General features: G+C 47.3%; 7 protein-coding genes across 7 annotated transcripts; 4 read left to right on the top strand and 3 right to left on the bottom strand.

The window, feature by feature from the left end:
- Positions 1–639: 639 nt before the first annotated feature.
- BO83DRAFT_326931 (cytochrome P450) lies at positions 640–2,401 on the top strand (the record flags this gene model as incomplete). Its single annotated transcript, XM_025528060.1, has 3 exons — positions 640–796; positions 916–1,741; positions 1,798–2,401. 3 exons carry the CDS (start codon positions 640–642, stop codon positions 2,399–2,401), a joined length of 1,587 nt encoding a protein of 528 aa, XP_025381982.1.
- Positions 2,402–2,702: 301 nt separating this feature from the next.
- BO83DRAFT_404225 (phosphotransferase family protein) lies at positions 2,703–3,936 on the top strand (the record flags this gene model as incomplete). The annotated part of the gene is made up of 5 exons (XM_025533690.1): positions 2,703–2,792; positions 2,861–3,156; positions 3,240–3,569; positions 3,630–3,699; positions 3,754–3,936. 5 exons carry the CDS (start codon positions 2,703–2,705, stop codon positions 3,934–3,936), a joined length of 969 nt encoding a protein of 322 aa, XP_025381981.1.
- A 356-nt stretch (positions 3,937–4,292) lies between these two features.
- BO83DRAFT_404224 (uncharacterized protein) lies at positions 4,293–5,800 on the top strand (the record flags this gene model as incomplete). Its single annotated transcript, XM_025533689.1, has 6 exons — positions 4,293–4,490; positions 4,579–4,675; positions 4,756–4,864; positions 4,930–5,071; positions 5,093–5,424; positions 5,455–5,800. 6 exons carry the CDS (start codon positions 4,293–4,295, stop codon positions 5,798–5,800), a joined length of 1,224 nt encoding a protein of 407 aa, XP_025381980.1.
- A 1,631-nt stretch (positions 5,801–7,431) lies between these two features.
- Positions 7,432–8,826, bottom strand: BO83DRAFT_404222 (bicyclomycin resistance protein; the record flags this gene model as incomplete). The annotated part of the gene is made up of 4 exons (XM_025533688.1): positions 7,432–7,739; positions 7,773–8,139; positions 8,176–8,283; positions 8,335–8,826. The coding sequence occupies 4 exons, from the start codon at positions 8,824–8,826 to the stop codon at positions 7,432–7,434; spliced, it is 1,275 nt and encodes a 424-aa protein (XP_025381979.1).
- A 577-nt stretch (positions 8,827–9,403) lies between these two features.
- On the bottom strand, positions 9,404–11,135 carry BO83DRAFT_404221 (amino acid transporter; the record flags this gene model as incomplete). The annotated part of the gene is made up of 7 exons (XM_025533687.1): positions 9,404–9,601; positions 9,663–9,947; positions 10,015–10,162; positions 10,273–10,659; positions 10,709–10,766; positions 10,825–11,079; positions 11,114–11,135. 7 exons carry the CDS (start codon positions 11,133–11,135, stop codon positions 9,404–9,406), a joined length of 1,353 nt encoding a protein of 450 aa, XP_025381978.1.
- A 1,320-nt stretch (positions 11,136–12,455) lies between these two features.
- Positions 12,456–13,967, top strand: BO83DRAFT_350445 (A4/G1 family peptidase). The gene is made up of 2 exons (XM_025528904.1): positions 12,456–13,537; positions 13,594–13,967. The coding sequence occupies exons 1-2, from the start codon at positions 12,940–12,942 to the stop codon at positions 13,788–13,790; spliced, it is 795 nt and encodes a 264-aa protein (XP_025381977.1). The 5' UTR covers positions 12,456–12,939; the 3' UTR covers positions 13,791–13,967.
- Positions 13,968–14,317: 350 nt separating this feature from the next.
- Positions 14,318–15,218, bottom strand: BO83DRAFT_460417 (uncharacterized protein). Its single transcript, XM_025537204.1, has 3 exons — positions 15,003–15,218; positions 14,669–14,953; positions 14,318–14,618 (listed from the first exon to the last, which is right to left on the bottom strand). Exons 1-3 carry the CDS (start codon positions 15,154–15,156, stop codon positions 14,461–14,463), a joined length of 597 nt encoding a protein of 198 aa, XP_025381976.1. The 5' UTR covers positions 15,157–15,218; the 3' UTR covers positions 14,318–14,460.
- Between the last annotated feature and the right edge of the window lie 1,425 nt (positions 15,219–16,643).

The following is a 16,643-nucleotide window of genomic DNA, read 5'->3' as shown; positions in this document are numbered from 1 at the left end:
CCCCTTCTGATCGGCAAACTGAGGCTCCATCGTAAGCTCGACATTCATTGCTGGGAAAGGGCACCGGGACAATTGTAACTTGGGCATTCAACGGTATTCTGCTAATAGGAAAGGTGATACTGTTCGTAATCATTTTTGAGGTAAACGTAAGTTGGTTATTGATGCGCCTTGACCAAAGAAGCAGCAAGGGTGAAGTGAGGGCTTTTGGGCGAGTCATGACAAGAAAGGAAAGTGACATACGGGGTGTCCACATGACTAAGTAATCACTGTATGCGTCCGGTTCAATGTTATACTCGACCTCTTGAAGGAATGTGAAAATTAGGTGGTATTTTGTGAATGTTTTTTACCCAGTCTGTTCTCAAGATGCCGGGGACAGTGTTGGCGGAGGAAGTAGGGTGTTGTATTAGGAAGGCTAAGCAGAGGCGTATATGCAGGTTGTCGGAAAGAAGCAGTTAAGTAGTAAAAGCTCTTACCTTATCTAATGCCTGTGGAATATCGGTCAATTTGTACATCTCTGTTGTCGTACCAAACGTGGTTGAAAGCAATATAAATATAGGCCACATTCCACACTCTCTTGTGTAGTTTGTAAATATATCCACCCTGCCATTCCATCCATTGGTTACACAGAAGTCCGACAAGATGCCAAAATACGAGACCAGGATTAAAGCCACTTTCTATGTTTGCTGTGTCTTTCTTTACGTCCTCACCCGACATTTCGGGATTCTTACTAACAACCCAACATCACTTATCAGTACTATCATTGAGTCCTGGTCGACTTCCCTGCCTTTCGCTATTTGTATCACGACCCTTCTAAGAAGGCGCCATAGTACCTTCAACGATGTTCCTGGCCCACAGGTTCGAGACAATGAAACCTTAATCCCGCAAATCCTGGTTGAAGGTAACAGCTGCAGTCAGCCAATTGGTTCTACGACCACGTGTTCGATATTTTTGACGAGCCCTTAGCGAACGCTGTGACACATTGGATTAATGAGAGATCCTATCCAAATGGACTGATGCATTTCTTCGGCCTATTTGGCTCCGAGTACATAGTTCCTACGGACCAGGATGGACTTGTCGAGGTACACTCGACTCATTCATACGACTACGAAAAGTCCTGTGCCTTCCGGCGATACGCGAATCGAGTTTTCGGAGATAACCTGGTTTCACAGGAACAGGCGGTACACAAGACCAACTGGAAAACATTCCTGCCTGCTTCCAATCAAACGAACATCCATGTCATTCATCCACTTCTGACTGCCAAGTCGAGGCAATTTAATGAGTATATCTCTTCGCTATTGAACAAAGTTCCCGAAAGCGACCTGCAACTCGAAAGTAGAAAAGCAACCGTTGTTTGCATTACAGACGCTATATTCAGAGCCACGATGGACACTGCAAGTATAGTTGCACTGGGAATTGATCTGGAGACTATGAAGGGCAAAAACATCCCCCTATTCAAGGCAATGAAAATGTTGTTCACTAGCAACCGCCAGAAGAAGAAACGGTTTATCCTACATAACTTATTGCCACCCTGGCTAGACAGATTAATTCCTTCCGACGCGGAAGGGGAAATGGATACGGCAAAATCTGTTCTTTTTACTGGCATCCGTTCAATTGTGGAGATAAGAATGGCGGAGACAGACAGGAAATATGACCACCTCACTTACTTGTCCATCGTTTCACAGTTAGGGACCCTCGAAAAAACCGAATACATAGGACAGATAAACGCCATCTTTGCTGCAGGGTAATACCTTTCCGAATATTCTTCCACTCGAAGAAATTTACTAAAATAAGAGGTAGCTTTGAAAGCTCGGGGGGTTCTCTCTCCTTTGTGATATACTGCCTTGCAGCCAATCAAGATGCTCAGCAATTAGTACGCAAGGAAGTACTGCAAAGCAAAGGTGAAAATGTGACCCTTGACGAAGATGAATCTGACCGTCTTCCTGTCTTGAACGCAATGGTCATGGAGTCACTGCGGCTTTTTCCCTCTTTTGGATTCCTCCTTCGCAAAGCCATTCGCGACACTACCATCAAGGGACATCATATTCCACGTGGAACGAACATCGCAGTCTGTCCGAAGGCTATAAACTCTGCTCTTCATATTTGGGGAGATGATGCCGAGAAGTTGAACTTAGAACGGTGGATTGATCGGTCCAATCCGGAGAATCCCAAGCAGGTGCCCACAGGAGGCGCTCCAAGTACTATCTGCATGCTATCCTTCGGATATGGAACGCGAAGTTGTGTTGGGAGACACTTGGCTATGGCGCAAATCAAACGGCAAATAGCGCTGATTGTTGAACGTTTCCATGTGGAGACTGAAGATGATAAGTTTCCACACCCTTCGGGGTTGTTTGCCACAACACCACCACCGGACTTCCGTCTTCGATTCACCGAATTGAACTGATCGACAACGCTGTGTAACCTGCAGAACCAGAATTCCAGTCCGGGATCTGTTCTGGTGTATAGCGTCATATAGTGGCCGAATCCAAGATTGTTGTAGTATTTCCCCTTGAAGTATATCTAAATGTAAAATGAAACCTCATTTCGTGGAATTAAGTTCATCAATGGCCTGCTATTGTTTGGACATCATCATACCTGTTCCTTCCAGGGTGTTGACTTGCACTTGGTCAGCATATAAAATCGTTGTAGCAGTCAAACCTGAATTATATGGAAAACAGTATTTTCGGGACATCGACTCCTTCACAATGTCTAATGCACCACAACAGCCAATAGACCTTCATGCCCTGGAGAAATATTTTGCTCGTGTGCTACCCATAATCCGAGCTCCTCTAGAAGTAGAACAAGTTGAGCTACCTCATTCTATGTGCGCTATGATGATGAGCTAACCGGTATCGCACAACAGTTTGAGGTGGGACAGTCTAACCCAACCTACAAAATCACGGATTCTGGTGGTGTGTCATACGTCTTACGAAAGAAGCCACCAGGAAAGCTCCTCTCCAGGGCTGTCCATCAGATTGAACGGGAATATAGCTTGCTATCTGCTCTGCAGAATACGGATGTCCCGGTCCCTAGGATGTACTGTTTGTACGAAGATGACGACATTCTCGGAACACCTTTCTATGTTATGCAATTTTTGGATGGTCGAATCTTCACCTACTCTACTATGCCGGGAGTGACTCCGGTAGAAAGGACAGATTTGTACATGTTCCGGTCTACTGTGCCATAACCTTTTTTTTTTTTTTTTTTTTTTGGCTTTGCATGAGCTTACTTTGGATTCTCAGGTGGAGGGATGCTGTGCCCGTGTTGGGTAAAATCCATACCACCAAAACCCACTCCAACGGGCTGCAAAATTTTGGTAAGCAAGGCGGGTACTATGACCGTCAGTCGTCGACATTTACGACACTATCACGAGCACAGGAAAAGGTGGAAGACCCCTTGACAAGGGCACCGATAGGAGAGTTATTACACCTCGCCGAGATGATCGAGTTTTTCTCCCGCCACGATGTTCGACCCCGAGATCGACATGCTATAGTCCATGGTGATTATAAGATTGATAACCTGATCTTTCGTCCCACAGAATCACGAGTAATCGGGGTTTTTGATTGGGAAATGTCTACACTGCGCCATCCGCTTTCGGACTTTTGCAATCTCACACATCCTTATTTCTGAAGTCGTCTAGGCCAAAACGTGGTGGGGTTTTGCTCTGGGGAGGTAATGGGATTACCTAGTCGCGCGCAGTGCGTGCAGTGGTATGCGGAGGCTGCAGGCTGGGACCCAGAACCGGACCTTTGGTAGGGCGATGCATTCTTCGCATTCAGAATCACCGTTATCTTGCAGAGCGTGGCCGCCAGGCATGTCCAGCGGCAGACAACCAGTCCTGACTCGGCAAAATATGCTTCAGAGTTGAAGCCTGCAGCGAAGGATACCTGGGAACTAGTTAGACAAGCGAAGATTGGATCTAGAAGGGGAAGATTGTGAACAGGGTTATAGATCTAGTGCGAGATTTGGGGCTAGCCTTGCCTTGGTTGCAAGGAGAAAAATTGTGATATCATGGTGTAACAGACCAGCTCGGTAGATGCAAGGGAGTCCTGAGCTTGTGAGTTGAGATTAGCGCTCAATCACGCGAAAATCTTTGTTGTTGCAGCATAGCCAGAGATCACTCATGGCAATGAGATAGATCTTCTTGTTTGGTTTTAGTCGCAAAACCTGTAATCCACAGTACTTGTTTGATCTAGGAATATAATGTAGGGTGGTAATCTACAAATAGATGCCCTACTGCAACCTTGCCACTGCGATCGTTCTTACATTGCCGATGCGGCGCTATCTTATCAGGCATGTCTTCATCTACCACCTTTCAGGTTATTGAGCATACGGTGCCGTGTCAACATATTCGAGAGTATCCGGCAGCCACCAAAAGGACACAAGATGATGTTCTTCATCTGGCTGTTAAACAGTACATTCCCACAAGCGACCCTAGGCCGCTTCCTAGGGCTGTGACAACTCTAATCGCTCCAGGAGGTGGATTTGCGAAGGTATGTCTACTATCTTTATAGCATGAGGTCTATCTAACCACTACCGGCAATATAGGAGCTCTATGAGCCACTCTATATGAAATTATAGGTCCGTTGCAATAGGGACGGGCTCGGTATTCATAATATTTGGGCGGCAGATCCTGCGCATCAGGATCAAGGCAGCATAGTAAATCAAGAGCTTCTTGGTATTAACCATGAGCCTACCATCAGAGACAATATGGAATTGTTGGAATACAAGTAATTCTACTAAATAACGGTCATCCAGTGAGCCACTTTAATCACTGCCGAGATCTTCTCCAATTAATCAATGCCAAACGCGATGAAATGCCACACCCTATAGTTGCTATTATACATAGTGCTGGAAGTTTTGCACTGTTCACTTCCCCATATTAGTAATTCTTGGCCGTCACGAATAGCTTGCTAACATGTTCCTCCGAAGGGTTAACCTTTGTCTCATCCATCCACAACTGTTCCAGGCTATAGTTCTCATCGAACCACCCATCACACGTCCAGTGACTCGGCTGAGAAACAAGAAGCTGTACAATCACAGTACACTGCTGCGTCCTCATCTACAGTTCTCTGTTCATCAACGAGGAAATTAGCCATCCCAAAAGACAGCAGCCGAATCCTTTCGTCGAAAAGCCTTCTTTCAGACCTGGGACCCACATATCTTCGAGCGGGTGGTAAAATATGGCTTGCGGAATGACCTAACAAGATCACCCCTGCATGAGAATAATAACCAGTCTAGTAGGCCAACTCCTGTAACACTTTCTACTCCGCTGGCCCAGGAGCTTGCCTCGTTTAGACAACCATACCATGACCTCCCTGCTCCTGATGCAGGCCCCGACCATCCTAGAAATCGCCTAACCCACCCAGATCTGGATCCTGAACTCTTGACATCAATACCCTTTTACCGCCCAGAAATAACAGCACTGTTCTCTCGATTACTGTATTTGTGACCGAGTGTACTATATATCTTTGGTAGTAAGTCCCATATAAGTCTCCCGGAGTTAAGAAGCGATAAACTTCAGGTTACGGGTATTACCACGGGAGGCAGTGGCGGAGCTGCTGCTGGCCGTGTACGTGAAGCTGTCATGAAAGAGTATTCACACCAGGTTCCGTTCGAAGCCGTCAATGAATACGCGGATAAGGTTGCACGTTGGTTAGCTGGCGAATCAAGGCGTTGGTGTAGGGAGGAAAAGGCATTGCACGAAAGATGGGGAAAATTTCCCGCTGTAGATAATACTACAGTCAAGAAGCGGTGGAAGGCGCACTTTCCAAAGGCGCATCGGATGAAATCAAGACTTTGAGATATAATCTTTACCATATACCCGGTTTTTATCTGGCTCATAGAAAATGTAAGCTGAAAATAGCCTCCTTGGATAGTATTTTCTGAACATGTAGATCCTGGCCATTATACCCGGTAGTTACAGAAGAATCATCTCCATGCAGAGGTACGCCTTGCAGCGATGATGAAATGGGCTATGCAGGCGACTCAATTATGGAGGTAACCGCATATACATATTACCTGATCAGCTGGGGGGCAAGACCGGAGCTTTCTTGAATAAATTTAGTATGGAGCTTTTGAGTGTGAATAGCTGAATCGATTGATCAAAATCCAGGATAAGAACCCAAAGTCCGATAGCAGTCCACCTACAAGACCATATAGCTGTCATAACTATCAACAACCCTTTTAAGCTCAATTCCATGTACCAGGGCCACTACTTTCAGTTAGGAGAAAGCCTTCATAATGTCGATAAAGCACCTGAAATCACTATAACTGTCTTAACTGGCACAAGACAGTTCTTTTCAGCGTCAGCTTCACACAACCCTGGGTTATGGCCATAGAGCTAATGATATAGTCAATTTCTTAAAACAGGGGCACCGATGTTGGTTCTATCTTTCAAAACATGCCCCACGGAACTGATATATGATGTAACATGTATAGCATCTACTTTCCAAATATGAACCTCACCCATATACTCGTGAACTTCTCCAAAATTCTTATTGTGGCGCTGAATGGACTGGTTATCGGGTTTCTAGCAGCTCTCATTACACATGCAGACTTCATATATGCTGTTTTTTATATTTTTCTCCTCACACCATTCTCTTCGCTCGGTATCATAGTCGAAGATGCAGCGTCTCGCTCCTTCGTACAGCGCCTTGGGATTTCCAAAGCAAATGAAGTCCTAGTGATGAGCAAATAAATCTCCTGCAAAGAGCTTGTTACCAACGGCTTCATTCATAAGATTATCTCTGCCCCATCCGGAAAGCCAGATAATTCTGTTGGATTTTCAAAGCGGATACTCGAAGAAGTACAAAAGCAATTTAATTTAATTATTACACAATCTAATTTGCTCCCTATCAAGAATTTGATTCGTGAACCGGAGAGGTGTATAGATAGTCAGTAAAACTACAACAAGATTTTTGCGGGACTAGAAATGGTCACAACGGGCATCTCAGGGGAGCAGATGCGGGCAATTAAGGAAGGCTAAAAGAAACATAAATTATAACTGGCATGCCACATGGGAACACAGTTACCCCCAAGCTGTTACATATTCTTTGTATCCCAGACTTGGCGACACTGCTTGCTTAAGTCCTCATTCTCTGATTCTACTTCTATACCTACAACTTCCTCGATAGACACACGCTAGAAAATCGGCAAAGCCAGGCATATCACGAATTTTATAATTTGAGAGTGATCTTAATAGCTGCTGACCAAGCTTATTATATTCTTTATTTGATCCTCTGTGACAGGCTACTCCAACGCAAAGAAGTGAGAAGCTGGACTATAAGTAAGCTATTTTCTATATAATATATTCATGTTTATACAAGCTTGAAGATTAAGTAAATGCTTTCCTCCTCCAAGGCTTTGTTGAAAGGCATAAAATTCAAACGGCGAAAGGATACAGGAGCCTGTTATTAATACAAGAGGACTATCTCATAGGGTAGTCTTATACTTACTCACCTTCCTAATCTGTGATTCATAAATCCAAAAGATCCAGGGAATCAGAGCTATAAACAGAGTCAAAGTAGCTAAAACTGTGGTTGCCCAGCCTACACCAAGCTCTTCAAAGATCTGGAGAATAAACATAAGGAACGCGCAGCTGAGTATATATCTACTGAACATCATTGCGCCCGAGGCGGATGCACCATAAAATAGACCATAAGTGTCCATCATGTACAGGTTCGTTCCAGAATACACCAGCAAGCAGGAAAACATCGAAAGGCCTTGCAATACTATGAATACTATTCAATGAACTTGGAAGTTAGCAGTCTAACTAAGAATAAGTAATGATGGTGGAAGTAGCAAGCTGCCCCCCAATGCTGATACAAGATGAGACTCCAGAGGTATTTTGAGACTCGGCTCGTGAGCTTGTTTCCACGAATGCAGCCGCGGCAGGAAGAAGTACCGGTCTATCAAAGCGTAGGAAATACAAGCAACCATATCACCCACGGTCATATTAAGATAGGTAAGAGTCTGGGTGGTCAAATTAAACCCATAGTACTTCTCAAAAACCCAAGGAACGGAAATCACGAATGCATATAATAAACTGAAAAGAAACCCATTATAGAGACTGATAAATATTACTATCGGTTCGGTCAGGAGTATATGAATAGGCCGCTGAAATAGAATAATAAAGAGATGCTATAAACTAGTGTTAATAGTTATCTCACAGTTCACATCCGCCATCCCCTGTTGCGTTGCCCGACATCGTAGGATAACCGCTTTATAGGTCTCCCTGGTGAAGATCAAGGGGGAAAAGAAAGCTACTATAAGAATTACCGGTACCTATTGTGTCCAGCTCCACTCTCCAGACTGAATCATGATAAGTCCCCCAACGAGAGGTGCCAGGGTCGCAGTAACAGTTGGAAGTGTATAATAGATGGCGAGGACGGTGCCTCGTTTGCTGTCATGCATATAATCCAGAATAATTGCTGAGGCGTTGCTGATGTTCGATAACCCAAAAACAGCGGCAAAGAAACGACAGAGAGTCAGGCCCGATATAGTATTTGACACAGCACCACCAATCATGAACAATATGAGAACAGAAGTAGTTGTAAGATAGACAGCTTTGCGACTATAAGTTTTAGATAAGGATGTCCCAAAATGGGGTCCAAAGGCTAATCCTAAATTATATAGAATAAGCGGGAGTATGGTGATCTCAGAGCTGCAGTTCATGACTTCCATCACTGCAGTCTGTGTGGGCGCATAGATGGCACCGGCAAAGGCACTGACAAAGGCCAGCAGGGTTATACTGACAATTCCCATGAAACGCCTGGCCAGCGAAAAGTTCCGAGGATTATCAGGGTCGTTTGGTCCATTCCAATCCATTACATTGTAATTTGGGAAACCAGGGATCCCTTTTTCCTTGTGGTCCGTCTGCCCACTGTGCTGGATGATGTAACGGACAGCAAACGGAGAGTAAACGGACAGTGAACAGACAATGAACGGGTGGTAAACGAGAGGTAGTAAGTATTATGAATGACACTGGTCATATATTAATTATACAGGACAATGCTTTGCTTTTCTATTCCCAGATTAAGGTGAAGACTGTGATGCTGTTCCTTCTCAGTATCCACCGCCGTCACAAGGCTGTGCGAATAAATGCCTCGGTCAATAGAATTGTCTGGTGGTCAAGTGAGAAGTCGCAACCGTTGTGCAAAAGAAGGTGATGTCCTTGCCGGTGCATTTTCAGGCAAGCCAGTTGAATTGCTTGACGGAATTCAACTCACCACTACTACATCATGACCAATTTTCTCATCGATGCGGGGAACGCATCCCCGGCCACTTTTTACCAGCAGGGTGAAAGGACTACAAAGGCAATCCTGAAATCGACCCGACTTGGATACGCATGGTTTGAGCTAGCATCCAGCGCGCCTCCCTCACGCTTCTGCATCGTGTATCGAAGCTATTGCTCGCTACTCTCCGCCTCTCCCTTCCCTATCCATTGCCTCCTCGCACTATACAACCCTAGGCCCACCAGCCACAGTCCGATAAGCACAACGGCCTGCACAGGAGCAAAAACAGCGCCACAAGCAACCACACACCTACTTACCAAAGCAAACACAACGGGAACACAGATCATCGGCTTGTACGGGCGGAGCAGCTCTGGTTCACGAACCCGTAGGATGATAGCGCCGACCATGGTCAGGAAGAAGAAGATATACGCAGAGACCACTGAATGCCGCCAAGACCCGGAAGTCCCCGAAGAAAATGTACACAATGGAACCGGCGGTAGAGAAGAGAATCGCATTGATGGGGGCATCTGCTGTCGAGGTCGATCGCCCTGAAACGGAGCCCACGCGGGCGGGCAACCAGTTGCAATAGGCTGCAGCAACCACTATGCGACCGGCGACAAAAGAACTTCCCAGCAAGGATCCTGCCACCACCAGGCAGATAAGGCCCGCTGCTATGGCACCAAATGTAGGTCCGAGTAGGTGGCTGAACGAAGTCTGCGGCAAGATGTCAGCCTGCAATACTCACTTCCATGGTCAGTGACACCCATGATGGCATTCAAACCACTGCTACACTATCGGTTGTGGACACTACTCTCCAAAACAACAGGATGTAATAGGCAATATTCACTGCGATGAAACTGAGGATGATAAGGGGAACGGCGGTTTTGATGGCTAGAGGCAACTGACGGGCCGGAGCAGAAAGTTCTGCACTGACATACATTGCCTGGCGATGCATTAGCCATCATCCAAGCATACTTCAAGGATTAGTCTGGCAGCCCGTTCACTGCCTCATACCTTATCCTATCCAAAGTATGCCCACTATGCACCATAAAGTGCGTCGGAATAATGACCGAGAGATTCCCACCCATGTAACTTCTGCCACTCCATCTCCCTTCCGTCCAAGCCAACGGTGTTACGAGCACCAAACCAGGCTCTCGTCAACCAGTCCTGTGGTTCACGTGAATTATCTCTATCCCAGCCAGCAAGGTGATAGAAGACGACACCCAGTCCCGCAACCATGGTGACCGCGATAGCAGCGAACTTGGTGGTGAGGAAGAATGTGTTCAGCCGCGTACTGAATTGGGTACTGACCGAGTTCGCCATGCTAATGACGAGCAACACCAGAGAGGATATAAGCTTATTTGCAGTCCTATCGGGTTGATCGGTCACCCCGGTCGCACTGTAGATGCTTTCCACGAACACAATGCTCAAGATTTACGAGTGAGGCCGGCACTACCGCAACGACCCATGTCCACGCGGCAAGGAAGCCAAAGGCCTCGCTGTAGATATACTGGAGGTACTGTTGAACACCTCCTGCGGTGAAAGGGGTGAGCGGGTAAAGGGGAATCGAAGACAGAGGGTCTGTACGGACCTTCACCAGGAATTGCCGCCCCGAGCTCGGCCATAGTTGCAGCAACTGTCCAAGCCAAGATGCCCCCAACAAACCAAACGACCAGTGCTGCACCTGGAGAGGGGACATTGGTGTCAATGGCGCCAAGAGACGTGAAAAGACCGCTTCCGATTACGATATTAATGATGATGCTGAACGCCTCGGACGTACCCAAGTTCCGCCGAAATGAGGCATGAGGCGCTAAGCTAGACGCAGGGTCTGCAGTACTCCCATACTCTGGCGCAATTATCTCCCAGGAGAGGAGCATTACTGTCTTCATTCTGGGTCGGCATTCTGGCAGTGGGCTAAACCTGAAGATTATTGACTTGGGCGACACTGAAGTCCCAAGCGGAACTGGCGGCACACTTTAGCGGCGGGGTTCGAAAAGCGAATCAATCGAATCAATCAATCACAATGCGCTGTCGACGAGGCGAGCAAGCCATCTTCCCCACCCAGCCGGAACCCCTCCTTGCGTGACATATATATGAGTGGTGGGAATGTCTCGGGGCGTGGGTCCTGTCGGTCTGTTCCGGATCCCAATACCAAAACAGGGGCTATCGGGTCGTCCAATGCAGAATCTCCTTAAGTGTATATACTTCGCCCACCATGCTCCGGCTGTTTAGGTTGTGAATACTACAGCTCCAGAAGTACTAGATACCTTTATTTTGTGTTCCGTCTACCACGCTGGTTGATCCATAGAGCTTTTGGCGTGGTTTCTTCAATCTAATGCGCGTGTCATCGAAATATATCTTTGCTGTACTCATAAGAGTAACTACTTCTCGTAATAGACCGTCATGCATCGATAGCTAGAGCCACCGTAATTGCCGATAATCACTAGTAGTTACGGAACCTTCATATACGGCAGGGATTCAATGGTACTCCAGTCCCTGTCGAAAATGAACTGTTGTACTGGCTGTGTGCCTGGGCGGGCCAAGCCGGTCGCTGGAGCAGGGAGCCCAGTATGATTCCCTCTATTCCTTTCCACCACGACTGAAAAGAAGGCGACATAAGCAACTAGGTAAAAAAGACAGTCCTGGAGGCACACATTGTTCGGATATCAGAATACATGACGCAACCCGGCCTTCCGTTGTGTGATTCACCACACTCAAATAGCAGCAAACCTCAAGGAACTCTTGATTGTAGTAGATAACGCAGACCATCCTTCTTTAGTCTCGTCAAGGAAACGGATTACCACGTATCATTCACTAGAACCCCGACTCGGACTTAACGGGAGCGTAACCTTCTCCGGGGGCAGTCAGCTCAAGGGTTCTGCAGGAGAGTCAGGTAATCTGAACCAAAATGACGCGAACTAAGCCTGACCTTGATCTCAAGGGCTCTGTGCGGAGGTGATAGGCCGTCATGCCGATATTGTCCGCTCGAATGCCGAGAAAAATAAATTAACCGGGCTTAGATGTCTGTTCTAATATATTCCTTGGCATCCTTAGCGGTGGTGCCTGGATGCGGACGATGCCCTGTGTATAGCTTGTTCATCGGTAGGCCGGATCTCTTTTTAAGGATATCCATTATCAATGCTAACTTCCCTCCCTCCCCCCCCAACCCCCCAAGAGTTTAGATCGCTTATACAAGTTCTATTACACTATGTAGCTAAATACCAAACAGTGATGGACCGGACGAAGATTTTCTGGTGTAAGGTGAGTGTGGTTAACGTGATTTGACTTGCAATTTGCGTCGCAAAAGACGTGCTACTACTTGAATCTTCCTGAACACATACTAAACGGCGGACGCTATTTAAACTCCTGAATTTACTAGGGTGATTTGATTTCACCACCGGACTCCGATGCATCTCAATATGGACGGTCGGGATGTCGCCACTTTCAGCAGTCAGTTCGCTGTGGTATCGTCTCAACATGTTAATGGCGTTGCGTCTAGGATGTTATGAGGAAAAATGATGCCATTAGTGAAGAGTGTTGATCTGATCGATACTCAGCCAAGAGCCATCCTATAAATATCAGGATAAACTGCTGTTCTTCTCATCTCCTTTCCATCGCACTACAACGTTCTTCAAGACATTAAAGCTCATTCTTCCAACGCACACACACCTCTTCTCTCACTTTCACTACCTCCCAACTCATCAAGATGAAGTTCACTGCTGCAATTGCTACTGTCATCCTCGCCAGCGTTGCTGTCGCGGCTCCCGAGCGTGGCCTCGAGGCTCGCCTCAAGGCCCGCGGCGCCGGCAAGGGATCCCGACCCCTCCAGGCAGTCGCCAGACCTGCTTCGACCAAGAACCAGACCAACGTCGAGTACAGCTCCAACTGGTCCGGTGCAGTGCTGGTGGAGCCCCCTTCTGCCGCGGCGACTTACACTGCGGTGACCGGCACCTTCACTGTTCCTGAGCCCACTGGCAACTCTGGAGGCAGTCAGGCTGCATCTGCCTGGGTTGGTATCGATGGAGATACCTATGGAAACGCCATTCTCCAGACTGGTGTTGACTTCACCGTGACCGATGGAGAGGCCTCATTCGATGCCTGGTATGAGTGGTACCCGGACTACGCCTACGACTTCAGCGGCATCGACATCTCTGCCGGTGATGAGATTGTTGCCATTGTCGAGTCCTACACCTCGACCACGGGTATTGCTATCATTGAGAACAAGAGCACCGGCCAGAAGGTCACCAAGGAGCTGTCATCCAGCTCCAGCCTTGGAGGACAGAACGCAGAGTGGATTGTGGAAGGTAATATGATCCGCACATTCCTGTCCCAACTCTGTCAAACGCTAACTGGATCTAAGACTTCGAGGAAAATGGCTCGCTCGTCGACCTGGTGGACTTTGGCACTGTCACCTTCACCGGTGCTGTTGCCAAGGCTGCGGGAGGCCAGAGCGTTGGCCTTACGGATGCTACCATCATCGAGATCGAGGAGAATGGCCAGGTGGTTACTGATGTTACCATCGACAGCGACTCCGAGGTGACCATCACCTACGAGTAAGCGTGCCCACAAGGCCTGTCACTGTAACTGGAACCGTGGCAGAATACGTTGATCATCTCAATCTATAGGGGATTGATCGGCATACAGTAATGTGATGATGTGATTGGCACAGAGTTTGAGTGAGGTAGTCGGGGAGGAATTTGTAGATAGGTTTGATTTCTAGTATTACTTTGCGGGGCCCCAGTTGAATATGAGTCATTCTTTTGATTGATCTTCCATAAATCGTAGATAAACCCAAATTACAGGGTAGAGGGTGCTCGATAAGGCAGACGAGGTGCAGATGCTGCATTTCTTAAGTTTAGTAAGGCAATAGCGGACCCCTTACTCAAAGTGCCGCTAACGTGGAGTACGACTTTCATATATCATGTATATTCAAGTTGTGATACAGAGCACTCAATTTGAGGGGCACTGTACAGGTGTGCTATCTTCTCAATTAGGTCTTGGAATTCCTCAAGCCGACAAAACAAGATAATACGTGCAGGAAGTATTTGCTTAAACAATCCAATTTCTGCTAAGAGAAACCGTAATACCTTTAAGAGCAAACAACTAAAGTCCATGTAGAGGGTAGTATCAAATCACAAGTAATGTATGCGTGCCGTGACAAACACACACCCCTCCTCCATTCATATCAGTCTCTGAAGAGGCACGAAAACAATGGCTTGCAATGGCCTCAAGCAGAAAGGCATTTTCCAGAGATCTGGGTCTGCGGAGGACCAACATCGACCGTCTGGGCACCATTGATGGTAGTAACGCTGTTGTCAATGCCGTTAAAGGTGCACTTAACGCCACCCGTAGTGGACGTGATGTGGGAGATGCTTAGGGGATTGTCTGTTCTCCTCAGTTAGCTTTCCAAACAATCTAGTTTGCCTGATACGTACTGATTTTGGTGCTGACACCGTTGGTTGGAAACTGCTGCTGGAACTGGGCGTTTGCAGCACCGACGAAGGTGATGAGCACCTGACCCCCAGTGGGCTGTGTTTGGCCGGGATTGCTGGAGGTCGATCCAGATCCGAACCGGCAAGACCCCTGAACCTGGGTCTGCGGAGGGCCGACGTCAACCTGACCTACGCCGGTCACAGTAGTCACGCTGTGATCAATGCCATCAAAGGTACAGACAGCACCCTGGGTGCTGCAAGATATGTGTGAGATACTGAGGGGGTTGGCTAGTGAGATTAGACGGGATACATAACGAGTCGTGCGCGTGGAACATACTTATCTTGACATTGGACCCATCAGTGGGGAAGTCTTGGGTGAACTGGGCACCAGCTGCACCAATAAAGGTGACTTGGGCAGTAGCTTGCGCTCGACCGATGTTGAGCCCAAGGACAGAGGTCGAAAGAAGGGCAGGAAGCAGAGTGAACTTCATATTGAAAGGAGGTAGTCTAGTGAGGGTCCAGTGGAGTGGTAGTAGTACGTCTTCAATATAACTCAATTGTTTGAGCTGCTCGAGAGTCATCGATAGACGAGACTCGCCGGCCTTTTATAGACAGAAAATCGAACAAGTCCAGCCACCTTAACTGTATAGGCACTGAACAAATTCTCATGATCTACGGCATCCCCGTGTACCACTTTTGCTCTATACGAGGAATGCAATTACCTCATCTGACTGAAACCGTGGAAGCTGTTCATCAGGCGACACCTTTTCTACCTACACTGACCTATTCGGGATGAATGTTGACACGGTCATGACGCTGTTATTCATTGAATTTAGCCTGTTCCAGTCATTTTGATGATTCGGAGAGGGCAGTCAAAGTTGGTAATGTGGGAGTTGGTCAGTGTGGTGACTTGGAGCTGGCTGGAGACGTACCATAATCCCATCGAGGCACAGCAATGAAGATGTCGAACTCACGAGATGGTGACCGGCATGACCACCGGCTGAATCCGGAGACTCTCACATCGCCTTGAGGGGATCCATGGGTAGTGGCAGTCGCACGGTTGGGCGTTGTCCACATAATGTTGCGCATATCCCATCCTGGGTATCACAACAACACAAAGAATCTGTAAGTTATTCGTAGGTCGTCCACGGTGCTCATTATCGCGAGTATAAGATAGAAAGGACATTTTTTCAGCCAGTGGGGAGTTTTGGTGTTTCAAACGTAGACAGTGTCAACGTTAGGCATGCAGGAGCTGGATATCAATGGGAAAATGATCAACTCCGGATTATCCAGGCTCTGGTAACGTCAATGAGTGCTACTTTTGAGATACTGCTGGAAGCGGCTGAACCCTCCGCAAGAGGCATTGATTGGTTCCGCCAATCAATCTCCCAACTTGCCCTCGTATCTTCCCGTTTCGATTGCTCGCCACCCAAACTAAGAAAGGACGTGGCTTATGCCTCCTTTGGAGAAAGGGTTTTATCCTGTAGTTCATACTTTGGAGTACCTGGATACTGACATCATCGACCCCAAGGCCGACGGTGTCTATACGAGGAGGCACTCGTAAGAATTCATGCCCAGCCGGACTTCCGCTGCACTGCCAACTGCAGGCTAGAAACACACACTATCGCATGATGATGTGGTGCCTGCTCTTCTGATTATGTTGAGGGTCGGGAAAGATGAACCCCTGCATCATCACCCTCCACCATTTCCCCGCGGTCGGGGTTGGGCGAAGTAAATCTTAATCCCCTCGAGCCTCCGACCACCGACTTCTAAAAATACGATCAGTTCATTGTCAAGGTATAAGCATAATTTATTTTTGGCATCAATCTGGGCTATGCAGCAGGCTGCCTTACCATGGATCCTCTCAGACAAGACCAAGGAAGCGTACACTGACTACTGGTAATATGGCCAGGTGAAGCTGAACTCCATCACGATCATACTGGCGGTGTGACGCGAGAATAGGAAAGATAATCCAAGT

The sequence above is a fragment of the Aspergillus eucalypticola genome (genome assembly GCF_003184535.1).
Source record: "Aspergillus eucalypticola CBS 122712 chromosome Unknown BO83scaffold_51, whole genome shotgun sequence".
Classification (NCBI taxonomy): Eukaryota; Fungi; Ascomycota; class Eurotiomycetes; order Eurotiales; family Aspergillaceae; genus Aspergillus; species Aspergillus eucalypticola.
Note: the sequence above shows the minus strand (reverse complement) of the source record. Positions and strands in the feature narration are given on the sequence as shown.

What these genes read in the sequence shown, in the direction of transcription:
- BO83DRAFT_350445 (XM_025528904.1), top strand. Translation starts at nt 12,940, where the DNA reads ATGAAGTTCACTGCTGCAATTGCTACTGTCATCCTCGCCAGCGTTGCT. An exon ending in CGCAGAGTGGATTGTGGAAG is followed by an intron (nt 13,538 to 13,593) that starts GTAATATGATCC and finishes ACTGGATCTAAG; the next exon opens with ACTTCGAGGAAAATGGCTCG.
- BO83DRAFT_460417 (XM_025537204.1), bottom strand. Translation starts at nt 15,156, where the DNA reads ATGAAGTTCACTCTGCTTCCTGCCCTTCTTTCGACCTCTGTCCTTGGG. An exon ending in TGGGTCCAATGTCAAGATAA is followed by an intron (nt 14,954 to 15,002) that starts GTATGTTCCACG and finishes TAATCTCACTAG; the next exon opens with CCAACCCCCTCAGTATCTCA. An exon ending in CGGTGTCAGCACCAAAATCA is followed by an intron (nt 14,619 to 14,668) that starts GTACGTATCAGG and finishes TGAGGAGAACAG; the next exon opens with ACAATCCCCTAAGCATCTCC.